The 27,031-nt window shown below is 41.0% G+C and overlaps 1 protein-coding gene across 1 annotated transcript in view; it reads right to left on the bottom strand.

Moving 5' to 3' along the window:
- Nucleotides 1-21,391, bottom strand: part of LOC308321321 (von Willebrand factor A domain-containing protein 5A-like) — a 29,335-nt gene extending 7,944 nt beyond the window's left edge. Inside the window, exons 1-21 of the mRNA XM_080772162.1 lie at nt 21,273-21,391; nt 19,660-19,731; nt 16,095-16,297; nt 15,336-15,558; nt 14,995-15,176; nt 14,288-14,402; nt 13,633-13,817; nt 13,004-13,092; nt 12,491-12,635; nt 12,040-12,119; nt 11,800-11,914; nt 11,531-11,689; nt 10,933-11,036; nt 10,625-10,845; nt 9,591-9,691; nt 5,889-6,012; nt 5,466-5,541; nt 2,684-2,739; nt 1,116-1,318; nt 357-579; nt 16-197 (exon numbers count right to left, since the gene is read on the bottom strand). Coding sequence (XP_080628288.1) covers nt 16-197; nt 357-579; nt 1,116-1,318; nt 2,684-2,739; nt 5,466-5,541; nt 5,889-6,012; nt 9,591-9,691; nt 10,625-10,845; nt 10,933-11,036; nt 11,531-11,689; nt 11,800-11,914; nt 12,040-12,119; nt 12,491-12,635; nt 13,004-13,092; nt 13,633-13,817; nt 14,288-14,402; nt 14,995-15,176; nt 15,336-15,558; nt 16,095-16,297; nt 19,660-19,696 — 2,823 coding nt within the window. The 5' untranslated portion in view covers nt 19,697-19,731; nt 21,273-21,391. The remainder of the gene's footprint in view (nt 1-15; nt 198-356; nt 580-1,115; nt 1,319-2,683; nt 2,740-5,465; nt 5,542-5,888; nt 6,013-9,590; nt 9,692-10,624; nt 10,846-10,932; nt 11,037-11,530; nt 11,690-11,799; nt 11,915-12,039; nt 12,120-12,490; nt 12,636-13,003; nt 13,093-13,632; nt 13,818-14,287; nt 14,403-14,994; nt 15,177-15,335; nt 15,559-16,094; nt 16,298-19,659; nt 19,732-21,272) is intronic.
- Nucleotides 21,392-27,031: the final 5,640 nt, after the last annotated feature.

Genomic DNA, 27,031 nt, shown 5'->3' with positions numbered 1-27,031 from the left:
ACACACACACTCTACCGTGGCCTGGGTCTGCTCTGTGTTGAGGTACTGAAGAGGGTCCAGGGAACAGTTTGACTCTACTTTAGAGATGGGTCGAGGAGAGGTCACTCGGGCAGAGAAGGACAGACTGTAGGGCACTAGAGAGGCTGGAACAGAGGTCACCTGAGGTTGACCTCTCCCTCCACTGACACCTTCACTACCTGAGAAAGAGTAAATAATTAAAGTACTATTACACACTAAAAAAAGAACATATCTGCAAATGTCTCTTTTCTTCCACTGCCACCTTCACTAACCCCTTAAAGGACCACTTCACCACTTTTCAACCCATCTTCATATATTAGCGAGGGGTTGTTTCCTACCTTGAGGTTGGTAGCGGGGGTTCAGCACAGCAGGCAGACAGAATCTCAGCCCATCGTCAGCCTCCACAGCCAGCTCAGTAACATACTCCAGCCTGATGGAGGCGCTCTGTCCTGGAGGCAGACTGCCCACACTCATCGAGAATACATCAGGGCTCTGCTCACTCTCCTCCAATAGGAAGGCCTGCTGGCCTGAGCTCAATGCGTCATCATACTCTTCTCGAGCCTGAGCAAAAAACACATTTAAAGAGATTCAATGGGAGAAATGAAAAATGAGAATATATGTTTGTTGGTCTTAAGGCCTATTCATACTCCAGTTTTAGGTGATAAGGTGACAACCGTTTGGTTAGTAAAAACAGAGAGATGTGTTTGGGTGAGCGGTGAGTCATTTACCACCGCAGCGTGACATCATGTTGTAGTTTTCGGTGGTCACCTTATCAGTTATCACCTAAAACTGGAGTATGAATAGGCCTTTAGTGTGTGATTGCCTAATTGTGTGATCTGAAGGAAATAGTTCAAAGTTCAGTCAAGAATAGCCAATGAGATGATGTGGATAGCCGTTGACCGTAGGCAAATATAAACCAGTTTTTCAGTGTTAAGAGTTGATTGATGACTGCAAAATACCACGTGTAAACCAGTCCTGAGCATTTCCTTTGATATTCTGACTCATAGTATGAGTCAGAGTGGCTCTATTTAACCATCTGTTGCAAGTAGGCTGGGTTTTAATCCAGGGTGTGTCAAGCATTTACATTGTTAGCTCACCTTCTGTTTCTCCTTCACCTCAGCCACAACCTCCGTCTGTCCGATCTTTGCGCTGAAATGACAGACGGCAGCATCGCCAGGAAGAGGGAAGACAAAGACGGCCTCTATGGGGCTCTCCTCCTTGTTCTCGTACTGCAGAATGGAGGTCACTGTCGCCACATGGTCGCTCACCTCAACCTCCACATCAATGCCTTTCAGAGGAACTGACAGACAAACGGAAGCATAGTGAGAGACGTTCAGGACAAATAGTACTGCTGTTTTTTTTGCAGGATAAAACCATATACCATATAAAACCATTATGACTACATATGAGGAAGAGAGAACAAAAGAGTCACAGAGAGCACAATGGAATGAGGGAACGTGAGAGTAAAAAGAGGAAGGGAAAGATGTTGAAGCTTATTCCCACTGATACTGTTGTGTTATTTTCTATTGCTGTAATTGTTGATGATTATGATTATTTGATTTTAAATTGTTAAGCGATTTGTAACATTGTTTAAAAAGGTGCTAAATAAATAAAGTTTATTATTATTACACTCTTATAGTGCTTAGACAACTCGAGGCAGATGCCCACCCAAGTGCCTAGCCTACCTGTCCTCTACCTGAGGTTTATTCCCATTAAGCGTTAACCCATTTAGACCTGAGGCCGTCTAAAACGCCTAATAAATTCTAACCTAAGTTTCCTGAAAAACTATGTCACATTTGTATTCCAAAAATGTAATCTAATCTAAAGTGACACATAGACCGCTGTCCCGGATTGAAAGCTGTTTTGCTTTGTATATATGTATATTTTGAGATGTAATTGCTAGTCACATTATTGACTGCTAACAGAGACTTTATTACACAGTCCCAATCTGTGATTACCCACCGGGTGTGATATGAGGTGATTAGCGGTGATAAAATCTAAAATTTACTTTTATAAAAGAAATAGAAGTTTAACTTTGTAAAGCTCCCAGTCAAGGCTTTATTTTATTTTAATAGACGTTTCGACACAAAGTCTTCATCAGAATGGTGACTTTTTCCTTGCTACTATCACTACATATGCTTGCTCAGGTAGGGTCTCTGCTCTTAAGTGTCTTGAGAAAACTTGTTTTGCCTTCCAGGCACTAAACTAAAATAGAATTCAAATTGAAGGACCATAATCTGCCTTCTGCATTAATATTATGTAAAATCTGATTCATATTATGGTTATAAAAAGATTAAATCAAGCAGTTATAATTTATGTACATAATTTATATTGAGTTCATTAAATTAGCAGAATCTCCCTTTCATGTACACTGCTAATTTATTTTTTAAATAAAAAAATAAAAACAATTGGAAAAGAAGAACCAGTGTTTATTCAAAAAATATGGCCAGGATGGAATCGCATATTTTAAACTTTTCTTTTCCATAAAAATGTAATCCTTAATGTTTTTCCAAGTATATTGGGGCTTAGAATCCCATCAAGTGGAAGATTTGATTCAACCCTTATCACCATTACACATGATAGATGTTCTTGATTTGCAGCAGCATTACAATATATTGATTGCAACTTAATGAAAAACACAGAGTTTTAAGTTTGAAAGCTTTACCTGGTTCATTCTTGCGAGTTACCAGTCCACATTCCATAGTGTTGCTTGGACTGTTTCAACAGAACTTGAAATCTGAAAGTAAAATACATTCATTCAAATCAGTTAAAGTTAAGCATGTAGTACATTTTCTACACTGCAGGTTACTGTCAAAGCAAATGTATCCAGGTCTAAAAATACATGTTGGCGAGTTGCCCTTTTGCCAATGTATAATAAAGCAATGCCCATGTGAATCATTTAGCTAAAGATAAGCCTGAAGTATTAAGCTGACCAGTTGTCTAAAATGGTGGCTGTGGGGAAAAGTTAACCAAATAATGTGGGTTAAATTGAGCCAAAGTTTTGCACATTATTATTACAAAGGTTCTTAATATCAAACTTTACTTGGATGGTTTTAATTTGTTTTAAGACCATTAAGAAAATAAATTAGAAAAAAAGGCAAATGTGTTTAAACTATACGCTCAGATTTAAACTTGAAAAAACTAAATTTCAGATGGAATCCATCTGGATCATCAACCTGACCCTTGTCCCTTACCACTTGGGGGGGGAAGTGAGCCACAGTACCAGGCACCAGGTTTTTGATAAGTCATATTTTTATGCATACACGCCGCTAGCCCTGAATCATGACTCTCGTATCATCATGGCAGTCATGTTTCAGGGCTAACACGCCGCATGATTCCAAACGACACGATTTGAAACTGAATGGCCAACTCATATATTATATTATTGTATTTTATAATAGCCTGTTATTCTGATGGTCTAAAATATAGGCTAAATGAGACATCTCAGAGTATAACAATCATTAGTAATTTTGTCATCATCACTAAACCTTGTTACTTACTACCAGTTATAAAGGATACTTATACACACAAGTTACAAGGAAATTATCAAAGTCCAAAATAGGCTAAAGCTAATCAAATCAAATTAACAATATCATGCTTACCTTGTTTTGCAAAGCAATAGGACTATAGTCTGAAACGATATGTTGGCAAGAGTTCAGTTTTGACGAATAGCCTCCTTAAATAGGCCTTTTATTTAAATGTACCGGTATGTAGATAGTTTGTGAAACATTATCCCTACGCCCCACAGCCGACTTCCTTGTTTATTGCAAGGAAGATAAAACGAAGGATCGGCCAAGGAAGATAAAACGAAGGAACGCCCATGTAGTCCAACCTCTTCTTCGGTGGGACAGAATCAGGACAGAATTCTTCTTCTTTTGACTTTCCTGCCTACTATATAGATGCCCGACGGTGTATTGCTGCCTCCGACGGTTGGTGTTATATTAAGTACTGCAGGTCTGCCTGTAGGTAGCTGTATCAAAGAGAAAATCCAGCTTTCGATGAATGCAGTTTGATGTTCCACAGCTGGTCTGAGCAGGTGTATTATAATCTAGCACTTGGCAGTGGAAAAAGAGGTGGTGTGTGGGGGACTGACTTTGTTTTTTACGGGTGCCAGTTTCCAATTGCAGCCGAGTGTGGGTGCTCTTTGAGAGCTGTTATAGGAGATGGGCTATAAATATATCGATGAGATGATTTTCTGGTTGCTTTTATTCATGTCAAAATAAAAAAATGCATTTAATGTATGAACTGAAATCAATGTACCATAGTCCGCTGTTTAGAATAGCTAACAAAAGTATTGGAATATAAAAACTAAAACTTTAATTGCCAAGAATAAGGTTCATACAAGGACTTTACTTTGGACTGTGGCATAATCATAACCCAACATTGAACAAAAACTAGTATCAAATGATATAAATCAACCTATGGTGCACTTAAGACACATATTGTCATACCCTAAATTATTATCACAATTACCATCAAGGAACCAAATGTAAACATTTTAACAACTGTTAAGGTGCATACAAGGACTCTGCTTTGGCCTGTGGCACAATAATAACCCAAATTATTAAACAAAAACAAGCATATATGTAAAATAAACTATGGTGCAGTGAAAATGACTCATATTCCGATACCAGTAAATTCTTACCACAATACCACAGGGAACCAAATGTAAACATTTCAATAACTATTGTAAATATAAGTACACGCTGGTGCAGGCATGCACCGACATCTTTATTAATGTATTTATTAATGAGTGAATGAATGAATTTATTTATGTTTGTGCCAATTAACTGTTTATGAATGTGGACCTCTAATTTAGCAGCTATTTTACTTAGGCAAGACATACAATGGCAGGATACATTTTCTATATATTTTCTCCTTGGCCATTCTGAATCAATGCAGGCACTTGGTATGGAGTGCAAACAATTTCATATTGTGAAAAGTGCATTAGTCAATTATGTTGTCAGAAGTTTTACACTACAGCAATCAAAAGTAATGATATTGGGAAACCAATACAATGCTAAGGCAGTAGATTAAATGCTGTGTGAAGGGAATGGTGTAAGGCTGGAAAAGATTCCCATTAAAGCCAGACATAATATTCTATTCCTTGTTCCAAGCCTGCTGGTGGATAGGCAAGATGGAGCCAGGCAGGATTAATAATAATAAATAACATCTCAAACTTATATAGCGCTTTTCTGAGTACCCAAAGACGCTTTACATGGGGGGGTCTTTACAGAGATAACAACACAAATAAAAACAACTTTATTAGAAAAAAAAGAAATAATCACTAGAAGCTAAACATTAAAATACAGTGAAAAGGGTTAGCTAGGGAAGGCAATGTTGAAGAGGTGGGTCTTGAGGGCGGTTTTGAAGGTTTGGAGGGTGGGGGCATCTCTGAGTGCCTTAGAGAGGGCATTCCACAAGGTTGGATTAGATGCACCTCTCACAGCCCCAGGGCATCTCTCTGAACCTTGCAGCTCAACAGGGTATTTCCAGCCTCCATGCACTCCATCAGATTTGGGACTGAAAGAACAGACACAAACTGTCAATACAGAGTACATACATACATAACATAGTGTACTGTACATATCAGAAATGAAATCAGAAATGTACAGTACAGGTATGTATAGTTAAATAGATGCAGTTGTACAGTTAATCTTATTCAGATGCTTTTGTTGTTCATATATTTTCACCCCCGTTTTCTATGTTTCATATCTAAAGGTCCTCTATAGCCACGCCCTGAAGAAGACACGGTTTGTCGAAACCGGTCGGCGTTTGGTGTCTTTTTATTTGTTTTAGAACATAAAAACACCAGCGTAAATGTCACCTTTCTGAGCACGGACCCAGGACACTGCCTTCATAGCCATTACCTTTCTGAGCACGGACCCAGGACACTGCCTTCATAGCCAGAAGCTGCCACTCATCCTGGGCGTCCATCTTGAAACCATGAAGCCAAATCAGAGCCAAAACGGTGGTCCACACTTCCTGGCTCACCTAATAAATCAAAACCAACGACAGAAATGCTTCATAAAAAGGTGTGTGTGTGCGTGTGCGCGTGTGTGCAAGACAATAGATGTATATCTGCCTGCTCTTAAATAGTTGTGCTGTTAATGTGCCGAGCAGGGAGTAATGTACAGCCTGAACAAGCCAATCATGTGTACAGACATTAAAACCTATTACATTCCACTATATACAGCTCTTCAGGTGGCATATAATGTTGCTTTTAGAATCTTTCTGAAACTCCCAAGATGGACCAGTGCAAGTGAAATGTTTGTGACTAATAATGTACGGTCCACCTTTCATGCTGTATTAAAGAACTTTGTTTAGATTTATGTGTAGACTGAAGGAGTCTAAGGGCCGATTCATACTCCTATAGTGCCGAAATGATTTTGGCTCGTCAGAAATTTTCAGTAGCACCGAAGAGACGACTTTAGCACAGTACCCCCCCCCCCCCCCCAACCTAAAATGATGTCACATTGAAGGCTCTACAGAGCCGGATCGACTTTTATTCGGGTATGAATCGCACCTAAGAATGTATTAATTGTGGCCTTAACATTTGTGGCCTTGTGGATCACACATAGTGATACAAGGTTTTGATGCGTTGTAAAACTTGTAGATCTGCTATTTCTGGCAAACCGATTTGGAGACAAAAGCAGACCAAAATACAGAGCCAACTCAGGTGTCACCGTGTGTGACTTTGAAGTCATATACTACGGGCTAATAGAGCACTATCTCCACGCAGCCATTTGATGAAAGCCTGCCAATCACAACGTGGGACAGAGTCTTGATTCTTGGGACATGTGGGACTATCGCTCACAAAGCGGGACATCTGGTCACCCTAGTGTTGAACTGATCGATATTCATTCAATTTATTAATATTTTAGGACATCATTCTCTACAAGCCCACCTGAACCTAACCTGACTCCGCTAGATTGAGGCAGTACTGAGTTCATAAGTTCCCTCCTCCTGCCTGCATCTGGGATCTCTCAGGCAGAAACTATGAACCCGGAAGCAGCGGGACAAAATAATAATTTCAGTTGTAGTCTTGTTGGGTTGTGTTTACATTTGCGCTGCGGCACAGCTTCAATATGTCATAAGCCTCGCGTTGATCCCACCTCTAGCAGCAGCCCCATACAGCCGCATATCGCTAACCTGAACCCGTTCAGGTTAGTCATTGTGGTCATACATGTATACTTGACTAGTTGACTTGACTGACCTGTGCAGGCATTGACTTTTCCACTTGGTCCTTGCTCTTCCCCAGTACATTTTTCACTAGGGCTGATGTCAGAGTCCAGGAGCCAGAGGCTTTCTGGAGGGAAATCAACTGCAGCAGTGTGTCTTTGGGTGGCTGGCGACTATGAGGCTCAGGGTCTACATCACAGAGCTGTGATGTAGACCATGAGCCTATAGCTCTATGTGTCCGAGTTGCACTTGCTATAGAGAAAATAGGAAGAATATCAAAGATTATAAGTGCAGCGAAAATAGTTCATCAGTCAGTTTTTACTCTTTATTTTGGAATTTTTTAATATGCAAGACAGACACCAAAGACAAACAAGACATACAATAGGACAGAAACATCAACAGTAAAAGAAAACTGAGTAAAAACAAAAGACAAAAAACAAAACAAAACAAGAGGTCATGGGATGTACAGCAGCAATACATATTACAGATTTTTGGGTTCGTTCATCAGTCTGTTGATGCTAGTTAAGATAGATGCCTCTGGTTTGAATATATCTAGGCAGAGATATTCATTTCAGGAAATGAGGTGGCGGGGACCTGCCTGGTCTGCCTACCTAGTGTTGTCGTTGCCGTACCCATGAAGTGTTCCTTGCTCCGCCCGGAACAGGCTCGATTCCTTGCCCCATCTTTAAAACCTTTGAATGCTGCAGAATCAAACAAAAGAAAGCGCCAGCACTCAATAAATGTCCTTTTCACATGCTTTATTTACCTCTGACGAACAAACAGTGGACGTGTTTCGGCCAAATGGGCCTTCCTCAGCGTTGTGTCACAAAAAAGGTCATTTATTGAGTGCTGGCGCTTTCTTCTTTTCGCCATTGTATATTACTGAGCCTTGCACCTATAAGGATATTCTTCTAACTTGGAGTGTTGCGGGTTGTCTGCTTTGGCAGTCTTTTTCTCTCAACTCAATCCATCTTCACTGCCAAATGAATGAATTGCATTTAAGATAAGGAAATATGTGCCGTGTCATTTTGGGCCCTATTTTGCGTGTCTTAAGTAACATGTCTTGACCTAACTTAAGACCTGGAGGTGTGACCGATACCGTTTGGCCAGTCAAAATAGCTAAACAGCATTGGCCACGCCTCCAGGTTTTAAGTTAACTAAGTTGCCTAAGCGTGCCCCCCAGCCAGAGTCCTGCAACGGGTTGGATACCCACGGATACCCGAGTTTGACGGGTGAAAACGTGTGTGAAAATATACTTTTATAAGTGAACTGGTGCAGGACGGGTGGAACGCAATGAAACGTGTGCTGGTTACATTTTAATCAGAGTGCACTGTAGGATATTATAGACAGTGCTTCTCAACAACGGAGACAAGTTAAGTCCGTCACATGCCCAAGGAATGGTCACTGGTCAGTCATGTCACATCACTGTCACATCACATGATTCCTTCATAATGGCGTTCTGTTTCTGTGTGCTACTTCCGTGTTGCATACAGCAGCAGTGACATCATGGCCGAATCCTTGCATGCTTATCGTAGCATTTCACATGTGGTTTTTATCTCTACGAGCTGTAGGCTGTAGCCTATTTCCGTCACTTCGCGCTAATGAAACACCAAGGGATTATTATAATGTCATGACATTCCTGTGACATACATGTCAAGTACAAGATGTAAAATAACCCAGGTAAAGTAATGCGTCACTCTGAATGAGTCTCTGAAAATGTAACTAAAGTTCTAACGTACAGACACAGCCATGGATCAAGACGGTCATCAGGCTAATGTTTTCATCATCCTATCCTGATATTACAATATATATATCGCCATTTAGGTCAAATCATGATATAACTTTATGTTGTGATAATAAGCAGCAGTAGCCTCAGTCTACATGTCTTCCGTGTGCAACCCGCCGCACTACCGCCGCCCACCTCCACCATCATCTGTGGTGTTGGAAGAAATAAAGTCAAAGATAGCGAGCAGTGATACAAATTGACGATTGACGGGCGGGACGGATCTGGTTTCGAGTGTTATAATAATCACGAGTAACGGGCGTGTCACGGAACTCATGATTGACGGGCGGGGCAGGTTTCTAAAATTGGACCCGTGCAGAACTTTTCCCCACCCAGGACAGGACAGTCATAGTGCCGATTCATACTCCTATTTTACCGCTGTTTCGGCGCTGTAGTGCCGAAATGATTTCGGCTCGTCAGAAATTTTCAGTAGCACCGACGAGCCGACTTTAGGACGGTACCCGCCCCCCCGAACCTCAAATGACGTCAAATTGTAAGACGTCAAATTGCATGAAAGAATTAATAATAATAATATATAAAACAAAATAATAATAATAATGTGGAATGTAGCCTGAAATACACAGAGACTTTCTACTTACTGTCACACATTTTTGACAGTTTTTTTGTCAGATTCATCACTGGTGCCGGCATACAGCACTTCATCATCACTGGTGGTGATGGCATACTGCAAGTCTTTCTCGTCATCCGCTGCGGTGCGCAGGACGCGAAACGTCCCACTGAAAACGTTTTTAAATTTGATTGATTGATCTTAATGAAGAAGGGATTTGATACACTATATCATCTTAGGAAGGGAAGAACATGATATAAACATTTAGCATTTAACAGTAACTTCAGTTCAAGACATTATCGTGGACTGTATTGTCACAAAATCCAATACTTGAAAGAGGAAAATATTGAGTTAACCTTAACCTCACCAAATGCCTGGTTAAACTCAAAACGCTAACCTTAACTACAATGAATTCATTAAAAGGTAGGGTAAGTGATCTTTTTCTCTCCACCTAACAGACTTCACCCCACATGATACACTACATCTTAACACATTGTAGTATTACTTAGTATTAATTAATTAATTATTCCGCCACTGCCACAGTCTTTTCAGTGCACAACTTTATTTTGAAGGCCAAGGAAGTAAACAACGACTGTGTAAAGTGCCGAATGATCGTATATTCTTTCACCCGGAAAATAAATGTCATGGGCCACGAATGAAGCTTGTTTTGACCCGAAACGGAAAGGAAAAGAATCAGAGAAAACCAAACCGTGCCGTTTACTAAACATTGAGGCGGACGGCAGGCGAGAATTTCACTTCTGGTTAATTTCCTGCATGTGTCGGTTGCCTAGCAACCTAGAACGTGATCTAACTAAATAAATGATTTGGTCTGACGTCCAGGGCCGTTAATGGCAGTTAAATGTGTTAATTGTGTTTGAGGTAGTCTTCATGCTGGAGCAGCCATGTCTTTACAGACCCCAGCCAAAGAGATTCCAGACCACTCCGAGATGGCGGCAATGCTCAATCAATATATGATAGTAGTAGTTCTTGTTTTGGGCGCTGGTCGTTACTATGGGACTTAATTGGAGTTTCGCCTCTTGTTCTAGAATCTCTTTGCCCCAGCGGGTACTTACTTGGCGCTGGAACATTTCTGCGTATCAGAGGTCCTTGTACGGCCTCCCCACTTCCTTTGTTGACGGCGATGAAGGCAGTGAAGACACTGCTCACTCCTGTTTGGATGCTGAGTTCCACCACCCTCTTCTTCTCTGCTCCATCCTGCTTCCCTCGCTGGTCTCTCTGTTCCAGCTCCAGGGAGCGAATCAGGGTCCGAGCGCCCAGCCTGTGGACTGTCAATCTGCACACAGGAGAATAAAGAGGGTTGTTTTGGGACTAAATGGTCACTTATTGTGCCTCACTGCTCGATGAGTAAAGGATACTTTACCCAGTGTCCTTGGTAGGTTTGAGACTGAAGCCAAGCTTATTCTGAGATGGTTGATCTGCCAGGCTGTACTTCACCGTCACACTGCCTTCACTGACCCCTGAAGCCTGGGGAGGAAGAGAGAGACATTGTTGGATTCAAATTCAACTGCATTATGAATTGTTTTTGATGTGCAAATTGCAACGCAAACTCAACTCTTTGAACACGAGAAACAAATACAAAAAAGTACTTACGATAGAAGTTGTATGTGCACTGAGCCGTGGTTGGACAAAAAACCACTACCATTGAAATAACGTGTTTTTCAGTTGCTTCGTATTGATATTTTGTGCATTCAATTCTTATTTTAAACTTGGTGTCAGTAAAAGGAACATCACAGGTGCAGGACGGTGACTGGGCATATCATGTTTGTTTTTTATGTTTTAACAATTTCAACATAAACAAGACGGAACCAGGTCGGAAAAAAGGCAAAAAGAGCCTGCTGGTTAGTCAGTCAAGACCAATCAGAAGGCTGACAAATGGTGAATTGGAACCAAACCCGTCATGAAAAAGACTCTGCCTACACGGTCCATTACGTTGATCCAATAAAAGTAACTGATCTTACCTCTCCAGTGAGCTGGGCATAGATGAGCGACCTCTGGCCCTGGAAAAGGTTTGTGATGGGCGGAGACAGAGGTGTGACAGACATCCCCTTTGGCAGGTCCCACGAAACAGAAATATCCACCACCGCTGGCTGCAGGGCAAAGCGAAGTGACTGCATCACCTGTTGTAAACGAATGAGAATGACAGACCTCAAACTTGGAATACTTTGTGCCATTTGTCTTTCCTATGCCAGCGGGATATGGGTGCCCTCTCACAGATTATAGATCTTACTTTGGGTTGCAACCTTTCTGTTCCAGTGATGAACTGGGCATGACCTCCTCCCTGCTTGGCCATCCCAGTGATGAGAGCAGAGCTGGCCCCCTCCCCAATCCCGAAAGTAAAGCACCTGCAGTAGAATAGGATAGAATCAATATACAGTACTGTGTGCACGCACGCACGCACACACACACGCAATCCAGACTTGTCAGTTGTTGTTTGTCCATACAGGCCATGCTGTAGATGTGGTCCCACCTGTGAGAACTGGCATTGCTTTTCACCAGATCGAGCACTTCCTTGGTATTCCACACCTCGCCGTCAGTAAAGATAAAGAGCTGAGATGACAAAACAGACAGCTTTAGAAAGCACACTTATTTGTCTTCTCTTACTGTATACAGTATACAGTATACATGTGACATAAAGGTGCTCATGCACGCACGCACGCACACACTTGCACACTTTAAGATGTAAATCACAGGACAGTAGGTGGTACGGCTATTGTGTGAATAGTGTACAGTATATAACGTATAATGTGTGTGAGTTGGCGACGGAAGTCTGGACTCCGATTTCCTACGACTGAACACGTGACACGCGTGTCGCCGCACTGCAAGGAAGGCATACTGGGTTACAGGTGCATGATGCGTGAACCTCTAGTAGTGTACGTGTAGTGTGTGTGTGTGTGTGTGTGTGTGTGTTTGCGTGCTACCTGTCTGGGCTGATTGGGAACGCAGGGCTGCTTGTAGATGTGTTTGAGAGGCCTTAGGATTTCCGTCCCGCCCAGATCAGCTGACATAGTCTTGACCTTCTCCAGAGCCTCATCCATGGTGCTCTGGCTGTACTCCACACTCGCACTGCCATAACAGAGTGGCGCCATGTCATTGTTCCGACAACCCATCATTCCGACGTCCCGTTGCTCCGACTGGCCCCATACTAACCCTGTCCCCAAACCCTAACCCTGTCCCCAAACCCTAACCCTAACACTAACCCTGTCCCCAAACCCTAACACTGTCCCCAAACCCTAACCCTAACACTAACCCTGTCCCCAAACCCTAACACTAACCGCATGTGGAACCCCCAGGCTGAGTCTTAATTAACCGGCCACATAGACTAACGGGATGTCGGCAAAAAGTTTTCACAAAAGGTACCTTGCCTGTCTGTCTGTCTTTCTGTGTATGTTCAAGGCTAATGATAATGATAATAACAATAATTAGTAACTCACGGAAAGATGTGGTCATAGTCACTTCCAAAGCCAAATATGTTGAAGTAGCATCCCATTGGCAAGCTTTTCAGTAGCAGTAGCAGTGTGTCCTACACATTTTGATAGATGTATAGAAACATATCTTTTCAGTAGCAGTATGTCCTACACATTTTGATAGATGAATAGAAAAGAAACATATCTTTTCAGTAGCAGTAGCAGTGTGTCCTACACATTTTGATAGATGGATAGAAACATATCTTTTCAGTAGCAGTGGCAGTGTGTCCTACACATTTTGATGGATAGAAACATATACAAACACAGCAACATCCTCAAGTGTGTGAACATGTCTTGTATGAAGCAAACGATACAAATGAATGATTCGAATTGTTGAGTTGTGATTTGTTTTGTCTATGGGGTAATATACCACTGCCTTACACCCAGTTTCTAATCCCAAACAGATTTAATATAATTTGTGAAAAATAAATATTACGATAATTGAAAAATGCATTCTTGGCATTAATAGTATTATACTTTTCTATAAATGTACAAATTACTGGATGTTTTATGTGTTGGAACCTGGGGCTTATACAGTAGCAAGCCCTCAATGCTCAAACTGTTCATCGTAAAAAGGCAATATTCTCATCACGTACCCTGGCACTGCCAATGCGATCTGGCCCGGCCCCGCGCACGCTGCTGCTGCTCATGACACAGTCCATGCTGCCAGAACGATCCATTAAAAACAGGAACTCTCCACATGAAGCCAGTGATGACATCACAGCTTTAGGGAACTCAGGGTACAGGCTCAACATGATCACTGGATCACCCATCAGAGAGCCTGGAAGACAGGACAGGGGATGAGGATAGACACATTGACACCTTTTAAAATCAAACCAACAGGCAAGTCCAATTTTTTCAGGGGAAGTCCCAATTTGACTAAATGTGTTAAATGTTAAATTTGTAATGTTGGCTCCCGAGATGCAGGTTGGTGCCTTGCAGGGTATCCTCCGCCATCGGTGTGTGTGTGTGTGTGTGTGTGTGTGTGTGTGTGTGTGTGTGTGTGTGTGTGTGTGTGTGTGTGTGTGTGTGTGTGTGTGTGTGTGTGTGTGTGTGAATTTGTGAATGAAATGCACAATCTATGTAAAGCGCTTTGGATAAAAGCACGACATAAATGCACCATTTACCATTTAATGTTCTTTATGTGACGTAATAAGCTCCACAAAAGTGTAATTTTAATTTATTTTATAACAGCATAATAAAAATAAAAATAAACAATAATAAAAAAACTAAAAAACAAATGGAGATTACCAGCCTTGGCAGAATCCTTTCCTGCCTCTACAATAGCAGCGGGCTGGTGGGCATCTTTATAATAAACCAACAGTTCCACGTCTCTGTCAAACTTGTGCCCATCGCTCAGGCGGACCTGGGATTATAGAGAAGACAATGTAAAAGTGTGTGTGTGTGTGGGGGGGGGGAGATAAATTATGGACTTAGATGGTTCTACATCGCAACTGCTCTTGTTCCCCCCAGAATAGGGATGCAAATGGTTAACTTTGCATTCTAGCAGTGCACATGCATACATGTGCACTGCTATAAAACTTTTTTTTAAATTTAGTTTAGTTGTTGATGGTGTGTTTGCAAGTCAATTTGCACATACCTAGAATCCCTCCTCTGCATTTACCTATCCTAACTATTAAGGCCCTGACACAACTTTTACATCAACAGAAAACAAACTAAAACACAGGTCAACACATCCAACTCAGATGGAATGTTTTTGTCAAAGAATTGCTATAATGAAATATTAGAACATCACTTCACATCACCTTTCAATAGAAAAGGGTTAAGGTTCAAAACTGATGTTACTTGTTGATATTGATTGAAGTTCATTGTCTTATTCAGGACAATTTGACACTGGCATGGTAAATGCTCAAGGGGACACACATTACTGTAGTCTGCATGTGCACACACACACACACACACACACACACACACACACACACACACACACACTCTACCGTGGCCTGGGTCTGCTCTGTGTTGAGGTACTGAAGAGGGTCCAGGGAACAGTTGGACTCTACTTTAGAGATGGGTCGAGGAGAGGTCACTCGGGCAGAGAAGGACAGACTGTAGGGCACTAGAGAGGCTGGAACAGAGGTCACCTGAGGTTGACCTCTCCCTCCACTGACACCTTCACTACCTGAGAAAGAGTAAATAATTAAAGTACTATTACACACTAAAAAAAGAACATATCTGCAAATGTCTCTTTTCTTCCACTGCCACCTTCACTAACCCCTTAAAGGACCACTTCACCACTTTTCAACCCATCTTCATATATTAGCGAGGGGTTGTTTCCTACCTTGAGGTTGGTAGCGGGGGTTCAGCACAGCAGGCAGACAGAATCTCAGCCCATCGTCAGCCTCCACAGCCAGCTCAGTAACATACTCCAGCCTGATGGAGGCGCTCTGTCCTGGAGGCAGACTGCCCACACTCATCGAGAATACATCAGGGCTCTGCTCACTCTCCTCCAATAGGAAGGCCTGCTGGCCTGAGCTCAATGCGTCATCATACTCCTCTCGAGCCTGAGCAAAAAACACATTTAAAGAGATTCAATGGGAGAAATGAAAAATGAGAATATATGTTTGTTGGTCTTAAGGCCTATTCATACTCCAGTTTTAGGTGATAAGGTGACAACCGTTTGGTTAGTAAAAACAGAGAGATGTGTTTGGGTGAGCGGTGAGTCATTTACCACCGCAGCGTGACATCATGTTGTAGTTTTCGGTGGTCACCTTATCAGTTATCACCTAAAACTGGAGTATGAATAGGCCTTTAGTGTGTGATTGCCTAAATGTGTGATCTGAAGGAAATAGTTCAAAGTTCAGTCAAGAATAGCCAATGAGATGATGTGGATAGCCGTTGACCGTAGGCAAATATAAACCAGTTTTTCAGTCTTAAGAGTTGATTGATGACTGCAAAATACCACGTGTAAACCAGTCCTGAGCATTTCCTTTGATATTCTGACTCATAGTATGAGTCAGAGTGGCTCTAGTCAACCATCTGTTGCAAGTAGGCTGGGTTTTAATCCAGGGTGTGTCAAGCATTTACATTGTTAGCTCACCTTCTGTTTCTCCTTCACCTCAGCCACAACCTCCGTCTGTCCGATCTTTGCGCTGAAATGACAGACGGCAGCATCGCCAGGAAGAGGGAAGACAAAGACGGCCTCTATGGGGCTCTCCTCCTTGTTCTCGTACTGCAGAATGGAGGTCACTGTCGCCACATGGTCGCTCACCTCAACCTCCACATCAATGCCTTTCAGAGGAACTGACAGACAAACGGAAGCATGTGAGAGACGTTCAGGACAAATAGTACTGCTGTTTTGATTATACCACTTCTGCTTCAGTCTAAACAGCCATATAATGCAGGTTATGAGCAGGATTAAAACCATTATGACTACATATGAGGAAGAGATAACAAAAGAGTCACAGAGAGCACAATGGAATGAGGGAACGTGAGAGTAAAAAGAGGAAGGGAAAGATGTTGAAGCTTATTCCCACTGATACTGTTGTTATTTTCTATTGCTGTAATTGTTGATGATTATGATTATTTGATTTTAAATTGTTAAGCGATTTGTAACACTGTTTAAAAAGGTGCTAAATAAATAAAGTTTATTATTATTACACTCTTATAGTGCTTAGACAACTCGAGGCAGATGCCCACCCAAGTGCCTAGCCTACCTGTCCTCTACCTGAGGTTTATTCCCATTAAGCGTTAACCCATTTAGACCTGAGGCCGTCTAAAAACGCCTAATAAATTCTAACCTAAGTTTCCTGAAAAACTATGTCACATTTGTATTCCAAAAATGTAATCTAATCTAAAGTGACACATAGACCTCTGTCCCGGATTGAAAGCTGTTTTGCTTTGTATATATGTATATTTTGAGATGTAATTGCTGGTCACATTATTGACTGCTAACAGAGACTTTATTACACAGTCCCAATCTGTGATTACCCACCGGGTGTGATATGAGGTGATTAGCGGTGATTTTAAAAATAACCTACATTCAGTCACACTCCACACTGATGAAGGCCGAAACGTTTGTCCGTAATTGTTCAAAGTTGAAATAAACTATTTGAACTGCAGTCTTGATGTGTGCGACCCACTACCTTTAATTTGATATGTTTTGAACGGGGTAGCGCACCTATAGTCAGAGCACGGTGGTCATATGAAGAGCCGGATTGAAAGCTAAAATCAAAAATTTACTTTTATAAAAGAAATAGAAGTTTAACTTTGTAAAGCTCCCAGTCAAGGCTTTTTTTATTTTAATAGACGTTTCGACACAAAGTCTTCATCAGAATGGTGACTTTTTCCTTGCTACTATCACTACATATGCTTGCTCAGGTAGGGTCTCTGCTCTTAAGTGTCTTGAGAAAACTTGTTTTGCCTTCCAGGCACTAAACTAAAATAGAATTCAAATTGAAGGACCATAATCTGCCTTCTGCATTAATATTATGTAAAACCTGATTCATATTATGGTTATAAAAAGATTAAATCAAGCAGTTATAATTTATGTACATAATTTATATTGAGTTCATTAAATTAGCAGAATCTCCAGGGCCGGATTTAGCCAGCCCCACTAAGGTGGGCAGACAGAATTTGGGGTGTCAAACCACCAAAATGCATAGAAAACTATATGCTATCATCATCAGTTCATCTATCTTCTCTTTGACCAACAGTATGCTAACCCAATTGCCCTTCCTGCCACTACCTCTGCATTTACCCCGGGCTTGGGACAACTTGTGCAACACAGGAAATGCTTTCTCGTATGTCTTCATGGGTTTAGACACAGTGGCCAGGTCTGTTTCGTTTGGACAACATAAGTTCCCTTTTCAGAGTTGCGTAGTCTGTTCCAGTTCCAGTAAGAGCATGCAAAGGCTCCAACAAGGTTGAGTCTAGAAATCTCTCAGAATAGGGTACAAGGCTTGATATGGTATGATATGATTATGATACTATTGACATACTTTTGACTCCACTATACCTTTCTAAGCCTTATATTTCAAATAGTGAAACTAGCAGATCAACAAACTTGCAGTTTCTTTTTTAACGTCTACATTTTAATATAGACAGAGTTTTAAAGGCCTGCGCACTTACATTATTGTAAAAGAAAGCACTCCAGTACTTCAACTCACGTACACATTTGACAGATAATATTCCACTTGAGTCGTACTTTGACTCAAGTACTGGGGTTGGTTTGTTGTCGTTGTTCATCCATGTCTAGATATATTTGTTATAGATTTCTCATTTGCCAAGATGACCAAGTTATTTTTTCTTTCGTGCAACATGGTGCGACGGTAGGGGGTTAGGACACGTGCCAGTGTGGAGAAGGAACTCTCACATGAAGCTGAAGACACACCAATTACAAGGGCTGTCACATACAACTTGTGCAACACAGGAAATGCTTTCTCGTATGTCTTCATGTGTTTAGACACAGTGGCCAGGTCTGTTTCGTTTGGATAACATAACTTGGCCAACATTGGCTTTGCAACAATGAGTTCCCTTTTCAGAGTTGCGTAGTCTGTTCCAGTTTCAGTAAGAACATGCAAAGGCTCCAACAAGGTGGAGTCTATAGAAATCTCTCAGAATAGGGTACAAGGCTTGATATGGCTGTCATTAGGTCTAAATTCTTCTTTGAGAATCTGTTTTCCAGCTCTGAAATGGCCCTGTCGAGGATGCTGAGCAAGGATCTTTTGAGAGACTGAGAGGGGGTGATGGTGGGGTTATCAGTATCTGTATAGCTGGAAGCCCTTCAAGGACCTCTGGGGTAGCCCCAAACCTCACTTTGACCCCATATTATTGCTTATAGCAGCTTTAAGTAAAAGTAGCAATACTGCAACATATACATATTCTGTTAGAACTAAAAGTGTGGAATTCAAAATGTACATAAGAAAAAATACAAAAGTATTGGCTTAAAAATGTACTTACAGTAGGCCTACCAAAAGTAAAAGTAGGCCTACTAAGTAGGCCGATAAACTTTATTTTCTTTGTGTTTGAGCATATAGAATTACTCCTGCTTCGTGGATCTGTTGCTGGAGGCGTGGTTATGTGTAGGAGGTTTTCGACGCTGCTCATTTTCTTCAGTGTGTGCTCTGTGTTGTGTTCTGAACACTTCTTTGTTACACTTTTGCGGTATGGGTTCATTGTTGGGTCTAAAAATGCTGCGCAGTGCCCACCCAATCAGAAACGCTACAGATATTTTGTGATATTTTTATAGGCAAAAAAATAAAGGATCCCCATAACTTTTGATTGGGTGGGCAGGACGCACGTTTGGGTGGGCTGTGCCCACCCCTGCCCCCCCCTAGAACCGGCCTTGAGAATCTCCCTTTCATGTACACTGCTAATTTATTTTTTAAATAAAAAAATAAAAACAATTGGAAAAGAAGAACCAGTGTTTATTCAAAAAAATATGGACAGAATGGAATCGCATATTTTAAACTTTTCTTTTCCATAAAAATGTAATCCTTAATGTTTTTCCAAGTATATTGGGGCTTAGAATCCCATCAAGTGGAAGATTTGATTCAACCCTTATCACCATTACACATGATAGATGTTCTTGATTTGCAGCAGCATTACAATATATTGATTGCAACTTAATGAAAAACACAGAGTTTTAAGTTTGAAAGCTTTACCTGGTTCATTCTTGCGAGTTACCAGTCCACATTCCATAGTGTTGCTTGGACTGTTTCAACAGAACTTGAAATCTGAAAGTAAAATACATTCATTCAAATCAGTTAAAGTTAAGCATGTAGTACATTTTCTACACTGCAGGTTACTGTCAAAGCAAATGTATCCAGGTCTAAAAATACATGTTGGCGAGTTGCCCTTTTGCCAATGTATAATAAAGCAATGCCCATGTGAATCATTTAGCTAAAGATAAGCCTGAAGTATTAAGCTGACCAGTTGTCTAAAATGGTGGCTGTGGGGAAAAGTTAACCAAATAATGTGGGTTAAATTGAGCCAAAGTTTTGCACATTATTATTACAAAGGTTCTTAATATCAAACTTTACTTGGATGGTTTTAATTTGTTTTAAGACCATTAAGAAAATAAATTAGAAAAAAAGGCAAATGTGTTTAAACTATACGCTCAGATTTAAACTTGAAAAAACTAAATTTCAGATGGAATCCATCTGGATCATCAACCTGACCTAGCCCCTCTCGGAACCCTACATAAAGCTTTTATGAAATTTGATGTCGCTTTAGGTAGGGTCCCTGGTCATGCTAAGATTTTTCAATGCGATTGTTGGAACGCGGATATACACAAACTCATCGTTTAGTCGATCGGCGCGGTATTGCCACGCTTTTTCTTGTGTTCGTTTACGAATGTGCGAACTATAAGTACCTTACATACCTCTGATAAAATATCCTGTGTCGCGGAAGCCGTTAAGTATTTTTAATCCATGTTTGATTAAAAATGCGCTTTGATTTCTTCTTGTTTATTTACCGTTTATTGTACCGCCTCCCGATGTGCGGTTGGCTTTGCGGGCTATGTCCCTGCCTCTGATCTGCTCCGTCATAGCTGTAGCACCACTAGCTAGCCAGATAGGCGGTACAATGAGGTGTCAATAAACAAGGTAGGAAGAAGCGACATTTTTAATCAATCATGGATTAAAAATACTTAACGGCTTCCGCGACACAGGAGATGTGTCGGTATGGTATGTAAGGTACTTATAGTTCGCACATTCGTAAGTCAATACATGAATAAACATGGTAAAAGCGCGCAGAAGTCCGTCTCATGGCGTGTTTACATTGTATTTGTGTGTGCGTAACTGGCGACAGCCCAGCGTGGAGCAGGACCCAATGGGTAAAGTAAACAAAGTGTCAGAAACTTTACTACATTCGGGTTCTGCTTGCGGGGCTAAACCTGACCCTTGTCCCTTACCACTTGGGGGGGGGGGGGGGGGGGGGGAAGTGAGCCACAGTACCAGGCACCAGGTTTTTGATAAGTCATATTTTTATGCATACACGCCGCATGATTCCAAACGACACGATTTGAAACTGAATGGCCAACTCATATATTATATTATTGTATTTTATAATAGCCTGTTATTCTGATGGTCTAAAATATAGGCTAAATGAGACATCTCAGAGTATAACAATCATTAGTAATTTTGTCATCATCACTAAACCTTGTTACTTACTACCATAGTTATAAAGGATACTTATACACACAAGTTACAAGGAAATTATCAAAATCCAAAATAGGCTAAAGCTAATCAAATCAAATTAACAATATCATGCTTACCTTGTTTTGCAAAGCAATAGGACTATAGTCTGAAACGATATGTTGGCAAGAGTTCAGTTTTGACGAATAGCCTCCTTAAATAGGCCTTTTATTTAAATGTATGTAGATAGTTTGTGAAAAGGCACGCCCACTTCTGCCAACCAGGAAGGAAAGAGCAGAGCCATAAAAGGACAAGGACGCATGTCCAGGAAACGCCTGTGGGGGGCGCTGGTTTACCCATTTGTTGCAAGCGTTGTAGACTGACTGAGATCATAGACCTGTGCAGAGTGCAGCTAGACTAGAGTAGACCTAGTGCACATGTAAGCAGAGCTGAATCTGAGGCTTTTTTGCGGTACTATTTAAGTCACTTTGGGACTAAAAAAAAGATTGCTGCTATATTTGTTTCAAAAAAAGCTTTATACCCCTGGGCCATGGGCCCATGGCCCATGGGCCTGTAGGCCTATAACATGTATAGCCTATATGTGACATAGCTAGATCTGTTTATAAAAATGTGACATAGCTCCGTTTATAAAATGCTGTAGCCCCTCCAACTACTATATGTTTGAAAGCAGAAAGCCAACAATTAATTAGGGGACTATTGAACATTGACGTCTGCCAGTCACAATGTCGGACAGGGTCTCAATTTGTGGGACGCCTGAAAAGTATTGGAAATTAAACTGTCCCACGCAAAGGGGGACATCACCCTACCCCATACTCAAATTATGGTCAAACAAACATATAGGTACTCTACTACAATCAAGTAGTAAAGTTGCTCAGTAGGATTGTTTTAGTAGCTCAGTACAGTAGCTTTTAAACTTTCTCTAAAGTACATTTTCTGTGGTTTTCACAATGCATTTATTTTACAGAACATAACGCTCCGAAACCACCCCACAAAGCCTCGAGAAATGCCTGTAAAACTTTGCACAGAATTGACAAAAAAGGACATTTACTTGTCATCATATTTGTCACTATTGCATTGCAGATTTGCAATAATAGGCCAAATCAAACGGTACACTTTCTGGCTCACCTAATAAATAAATCAAAACCAAGACAGAAATGCTTCATAAAAGAGTGTGTGTGTGTGTGTGTGTGTGTGTGTGTGTGTGTGTGTGTGTGTGTGTGTGTGTGTGTGTGTGTGTGTGTGTGTGTGTGTGTGTGTGTGTGTGTGTGTGTGTGTGTAGACTGTCTGGGGTGATTACTGTGAGATCTAAATATAGTATCATCAGCACAGTGGAAATCAGAATCCAAAGCTGTTCTACGTACACAGTAAGTCCAGTAAGACATGCTGCATGGGGACTAGAAAGGGCCTTCTTCATAAACACCTCAGTCATCCGACAAACGTCATCGGAGAGAACATCCATCAATTTGGGTGAGAATGCAACATTGCACCCGAATGCATGTTGAGATGTGTCATCTCTTGTCACTGAAATGATATCAAATTGCATAAACTGGATCATATGACTAGAAAAACAGGTGGGACTGTCGAAAAGCAATGCAAACCAAGAAGCAACAAGGAAACGGACAGGGTTAGGGCTACGATTCAATTGTGGAAAGTAACTAAGTACATTTACTTAAGTACTGTAGGCCTACTTAAGTACAATTTTCAGGTATCTGTATCTTACATGAGTATTTCCAATTTCCAATACTTGTACTTCTACTCCACTACATCTCGGATCCAAATACTTATTTTAAAACTATAGTTACTAGTTTGTAAATTTAGATTATTACAAAACAATTTTCGTTCCTACTCTCACCTATATGGTCATGAAGTGTGGGTCATGACCAAAAGAATAAGGTCGCGAATACAAGCGGCCGAAATTAGTTTTCTTCGACGGGTGGCTGGCATCTCCCTTAGAGATAGGGTGAGAGCAAGGTTCGGGCATCTGGTTAGGATGGTAGTTGTTACCATTATGGTTCTGTTTTCTGCATCTTTCTCGGCCACTCCAGCGTCCAGCCACCTGCCTGTCGTGCTGCATCCCTAAACCTGGCCTTCATCCTCTTCTCCTCTTACCTGGCGGCTGTATCTTCAGCATCCTTCTTCAATTTACCCCTCAATACCTCCTTTTCTCATGTCGAACCCATTATCCCCAAACCTTCTAACCTGGGCTGATCCTCTAGCATATAATCATTTTTGATCTTGGCTCTCCTACAGTCAATCGTAACATCCTCAATTCTGTCACCTCCAACTTTGCCTCCCGTCATTTCGTCACCTTTTCCAAGCCGTACGTACAGCATAGCTCGCTGAACTACCTGTGCAAATGTTCTCTTCTCAGGGGAACATTCGCCGAAAACAGCAGATCTACAAGCTAACAACAGACATTTCAGCAAAAACAATTGGTACAAAACATACAGAGCCAGCCAACCTGGTCAACCAAGTATTAGACCTTCACAGAGCTTAGACGGTTTAAGTGGTTAAAGTGCAAGACCACTTTGGTAGAGGTTTGTGTTGTGTAGTTACAAGTCAAACATAATTGCCCCAGTTAGTCAAAATACTCATTGACTTGCATTGTATACTGAAACAGCTCTCAAAGTACTTACGTAAACAAACGCAAGCAAAGTTGATTCAGACAATATAGAACCCAGGTATCTGAGTGGAAAGAGTGAAACCTATGATCTCAAGTCATTCTTATACATTCTCTAATTAAACTGGAGAATAACAGTGAAATTAAACCCAGCCTCCCGTACACCCCTGGGGGGCCCTTGACACGAAAAGGTTTGAGAACCACTGACCTATAGGCTAGTTTTGAAACACTATGGTAAAACTCCCTCAAACACACACAAAAACCTTCACCCCATCTCCTGTTAACCCAATCAAGTCCAACACACTAAAGTACATCGGCAAGCCTAGCGTTGGCTAGCAACCCCCCCCCCCCCCCTTACTTGCACATTTAGAATGGCGGTTAACTAGTGGGAAAGATGGGGAGGGAGGGGATGTTTGCCATTGTGAAAGCCAGCCTAAACGTTTTTGTTGTTTTTGTGAGAAAAGAGGGAGAGTGAAGGATTGAGAGCAGGGTGGGAGGGATAACGGGGGGTTGGCATGGGTTGGATGTATGGGGATAACTTCAGTTGAACACCATGATGGCTGGTAATATATGCAGCCTTATTGTGGCGAGCCAATGCACCATGCTATAATGGGAGGCGACAGCGGTGGTGGGGGCAAGCCTGGGGGTGGGGGGGGCCCATGGCGGGCTATGTCCTCAGCCTTATACGTATGGCCCCCTTGCTCACACACCCCCAAGAGGTGTCTTGTCATCCAGACATTCCTCTGACCTCAAAATGAAGCTTCTTCGATCCATTAATAATTAAGTACTTGTTCGTGTGTTCTCATAACGAGTGGAAGGCCAGACACAAAACCAAGGACAGGCAGACATGAAGACTCAATAAGACTCTTTCAAGATGTCAGTGTGACTACTGCAGTGTCCCGTACGTGCAGAGTCACACTACTGTGTGACTTTCCTCTACAGACATATCTACGCGCTGGCATCACAGCAAACTTTAAAGAGAAAGGCAAAGCCTAAGAAACAGGACAGACTAAGGTGAGAAAAGTAATTATATGAAAAGATGTATGCATTTGTTTTTTCTCTTACTTGAAAGCAATTCTAGATGGCTACTTTACTAACACATGAGGCTTAAATAATTTTGTATTCATAAATAAGTGATGTAAATATGTATGCACTCCTTCACATGAGGTTTGAAGTTTAGCTCGCCTTATTACTATGATGATAACTGCTGTTTAACTTTTATGAATTCATACTTTGAGTGTATTTACTGTAGCCTATATGTCTTGGGATTCCCTGAGTAAGCAGTAACTGTCCTACTGACCTAATAGTGCATATGCTTCTATTTAGAAAGATCAATTTTGTTTTGAAGCCCCCTGCATTGAACAGTTCTACACACAAACTCAAGAAATGTGATAATGAGCAATCGGTAGGTAGTGTCATTGAATTCAGTAATTGATGAGGCAAGAGGAGTTGGAGACAAATTCTAGGTGGTGATGGATATACTTTCATGTACATGATATCATGGGGAGAAGTACAATAACATTCATGTCGGTAGTATGGTAGTTAAATAGTAAATGGTGCATTTATCCAAAGCATAGATTGTGCAGCAGCATTACATTCACCCATACATTCACACACCGATGGTGGAGGAAACCATGCAAAGCACCAACCTGCACATCGGGAGCAATTAGGGGTTCATCGTCTTGCTCAAGGACACTTTAACACTAACTCTGGGGGGAAAGTTACTAAATTGAATAGCTATGCACAATAAAGCTTTATAAAGAAGGGAAATAACAATAATATATAGATTTCTTTTTTTAGATTGACATTTTTATTTGAATAAAGCAATTTAAAAAACAATATAAACAAAAACATCATAATAACATGCCAAAATAATAAAAAAGTATATTAAAAAAGGAGTGAGAAAAAGCATGGCTTATTGCTCCCATCCCCTTTCCATTAATACCAAATATCATTCAATAATTCAAATACAACTAAATCTGTGATATTTAATACATACATATATTTCTTCACACATACACACACAAACAACCCACATCACAGTAATACTTCTTATCTAACTACAAGTGTACTCACCTGGCGTGCTACAGAGGAGGAGCTCCATCAGTACAGTGAGCAGTAGGACTTTCATGTTGTCAGTGCAGGTTGTTGTGAAGGTGAAGCGTCTAACGCCAGCTTTTATACTCGCACAACATCTATACCAACCAAACCAGTAACTCGAATACATTTCCTGGTGTATAGTCTGACTAACAGGAAGACATTCCTCAAGTTCATTTCATTGCATTGATCCGTTTTGTTTTTCAAGATGCAAAGAGATTTAAGGGTGCAGCAGGCTATCATCATGCATGTTTCCAGAAAGAAAAATATATATTAAAGGGTTGTGGGTAGTGGTAAGGAATGGCCCTTCAACACAAATTAAGGCAGGCAACAGCAAACTTTAAAATGTAGTCTACACAACTACACACTCATTTGGGGAACTATCCTAACTAAACAACAAGGGCCATTTCTAATCCCTGAAAAGGCCTCTGCAATATAAGTCATTATCCGGGATCGAATTCCTCTTCCGGCCACTGAGCCACTCTACCCCCGAGGCACTGCCAACGAGCACAGGGTTCAGATAGTTATACTGTACTGTAGCTTCTACAAGGACATGCTGAACCATAAAAAGATAAGATGTACCAAAACAATAGCTATCAGCTCTAAATTCTGTGTCACAAGTCAATTAATTCAATCTGATTTGTTTAAATAGACAGTGGCAGAATAGAGAACACAGATTTTTTTTCCCAGGCCTTGCAGGCTTTGTTTCAGACACTTTCCCTGCAAAGGCCTGGCCCATGAGAAGTATTGTACTGTATCTGCACAAAGATGACAAAGGACAATAGGAGGGGGTCTGACGCTGATAAACATGGCATGGGAAGGAGGCAAAGAAGGACAAAAGATCAACTGATTGGAGCAAACTGACCAAATTGGTGCAAAACATAATTATAGAACTGAATAGTACTGAAATCAAATCAATTATCAATTATCAGTTAAAAAAATCATCAAAGTTCAACAAATAGCCTTACTGATAATAATGGGAGTCGAATTATCACAGCAAGGAAACTCCAGTGAATGAACCCATTTATTTAGATACTACTGAGTTGCAAGCTAATGTCATGTACACGCTAAACTGTAAAATGATTGATATTCGTTCCGTCTTGAATATTGTAAAAATAAATAAAAAATCTATCCAATTAAAGGAAATAAAAAGATCAATAC

Source organism: Protomyctophum bolini (assembly GCF_963924005.1).
Source record: "Protomyctophum bolini genome assembly, chromosome: 9".
NCBI classification, from domain to species: Eukaryota; Metazoa; Chordata; class Actinopteri; order Myctophiformes; family Myctophidae; genus Protomyctophum; species Protomyctophum bolini.
Note: the sequence above shows the minus strand (reverse complement) of the source record. Positions and strands in the feature narration are given on the sequence as shown.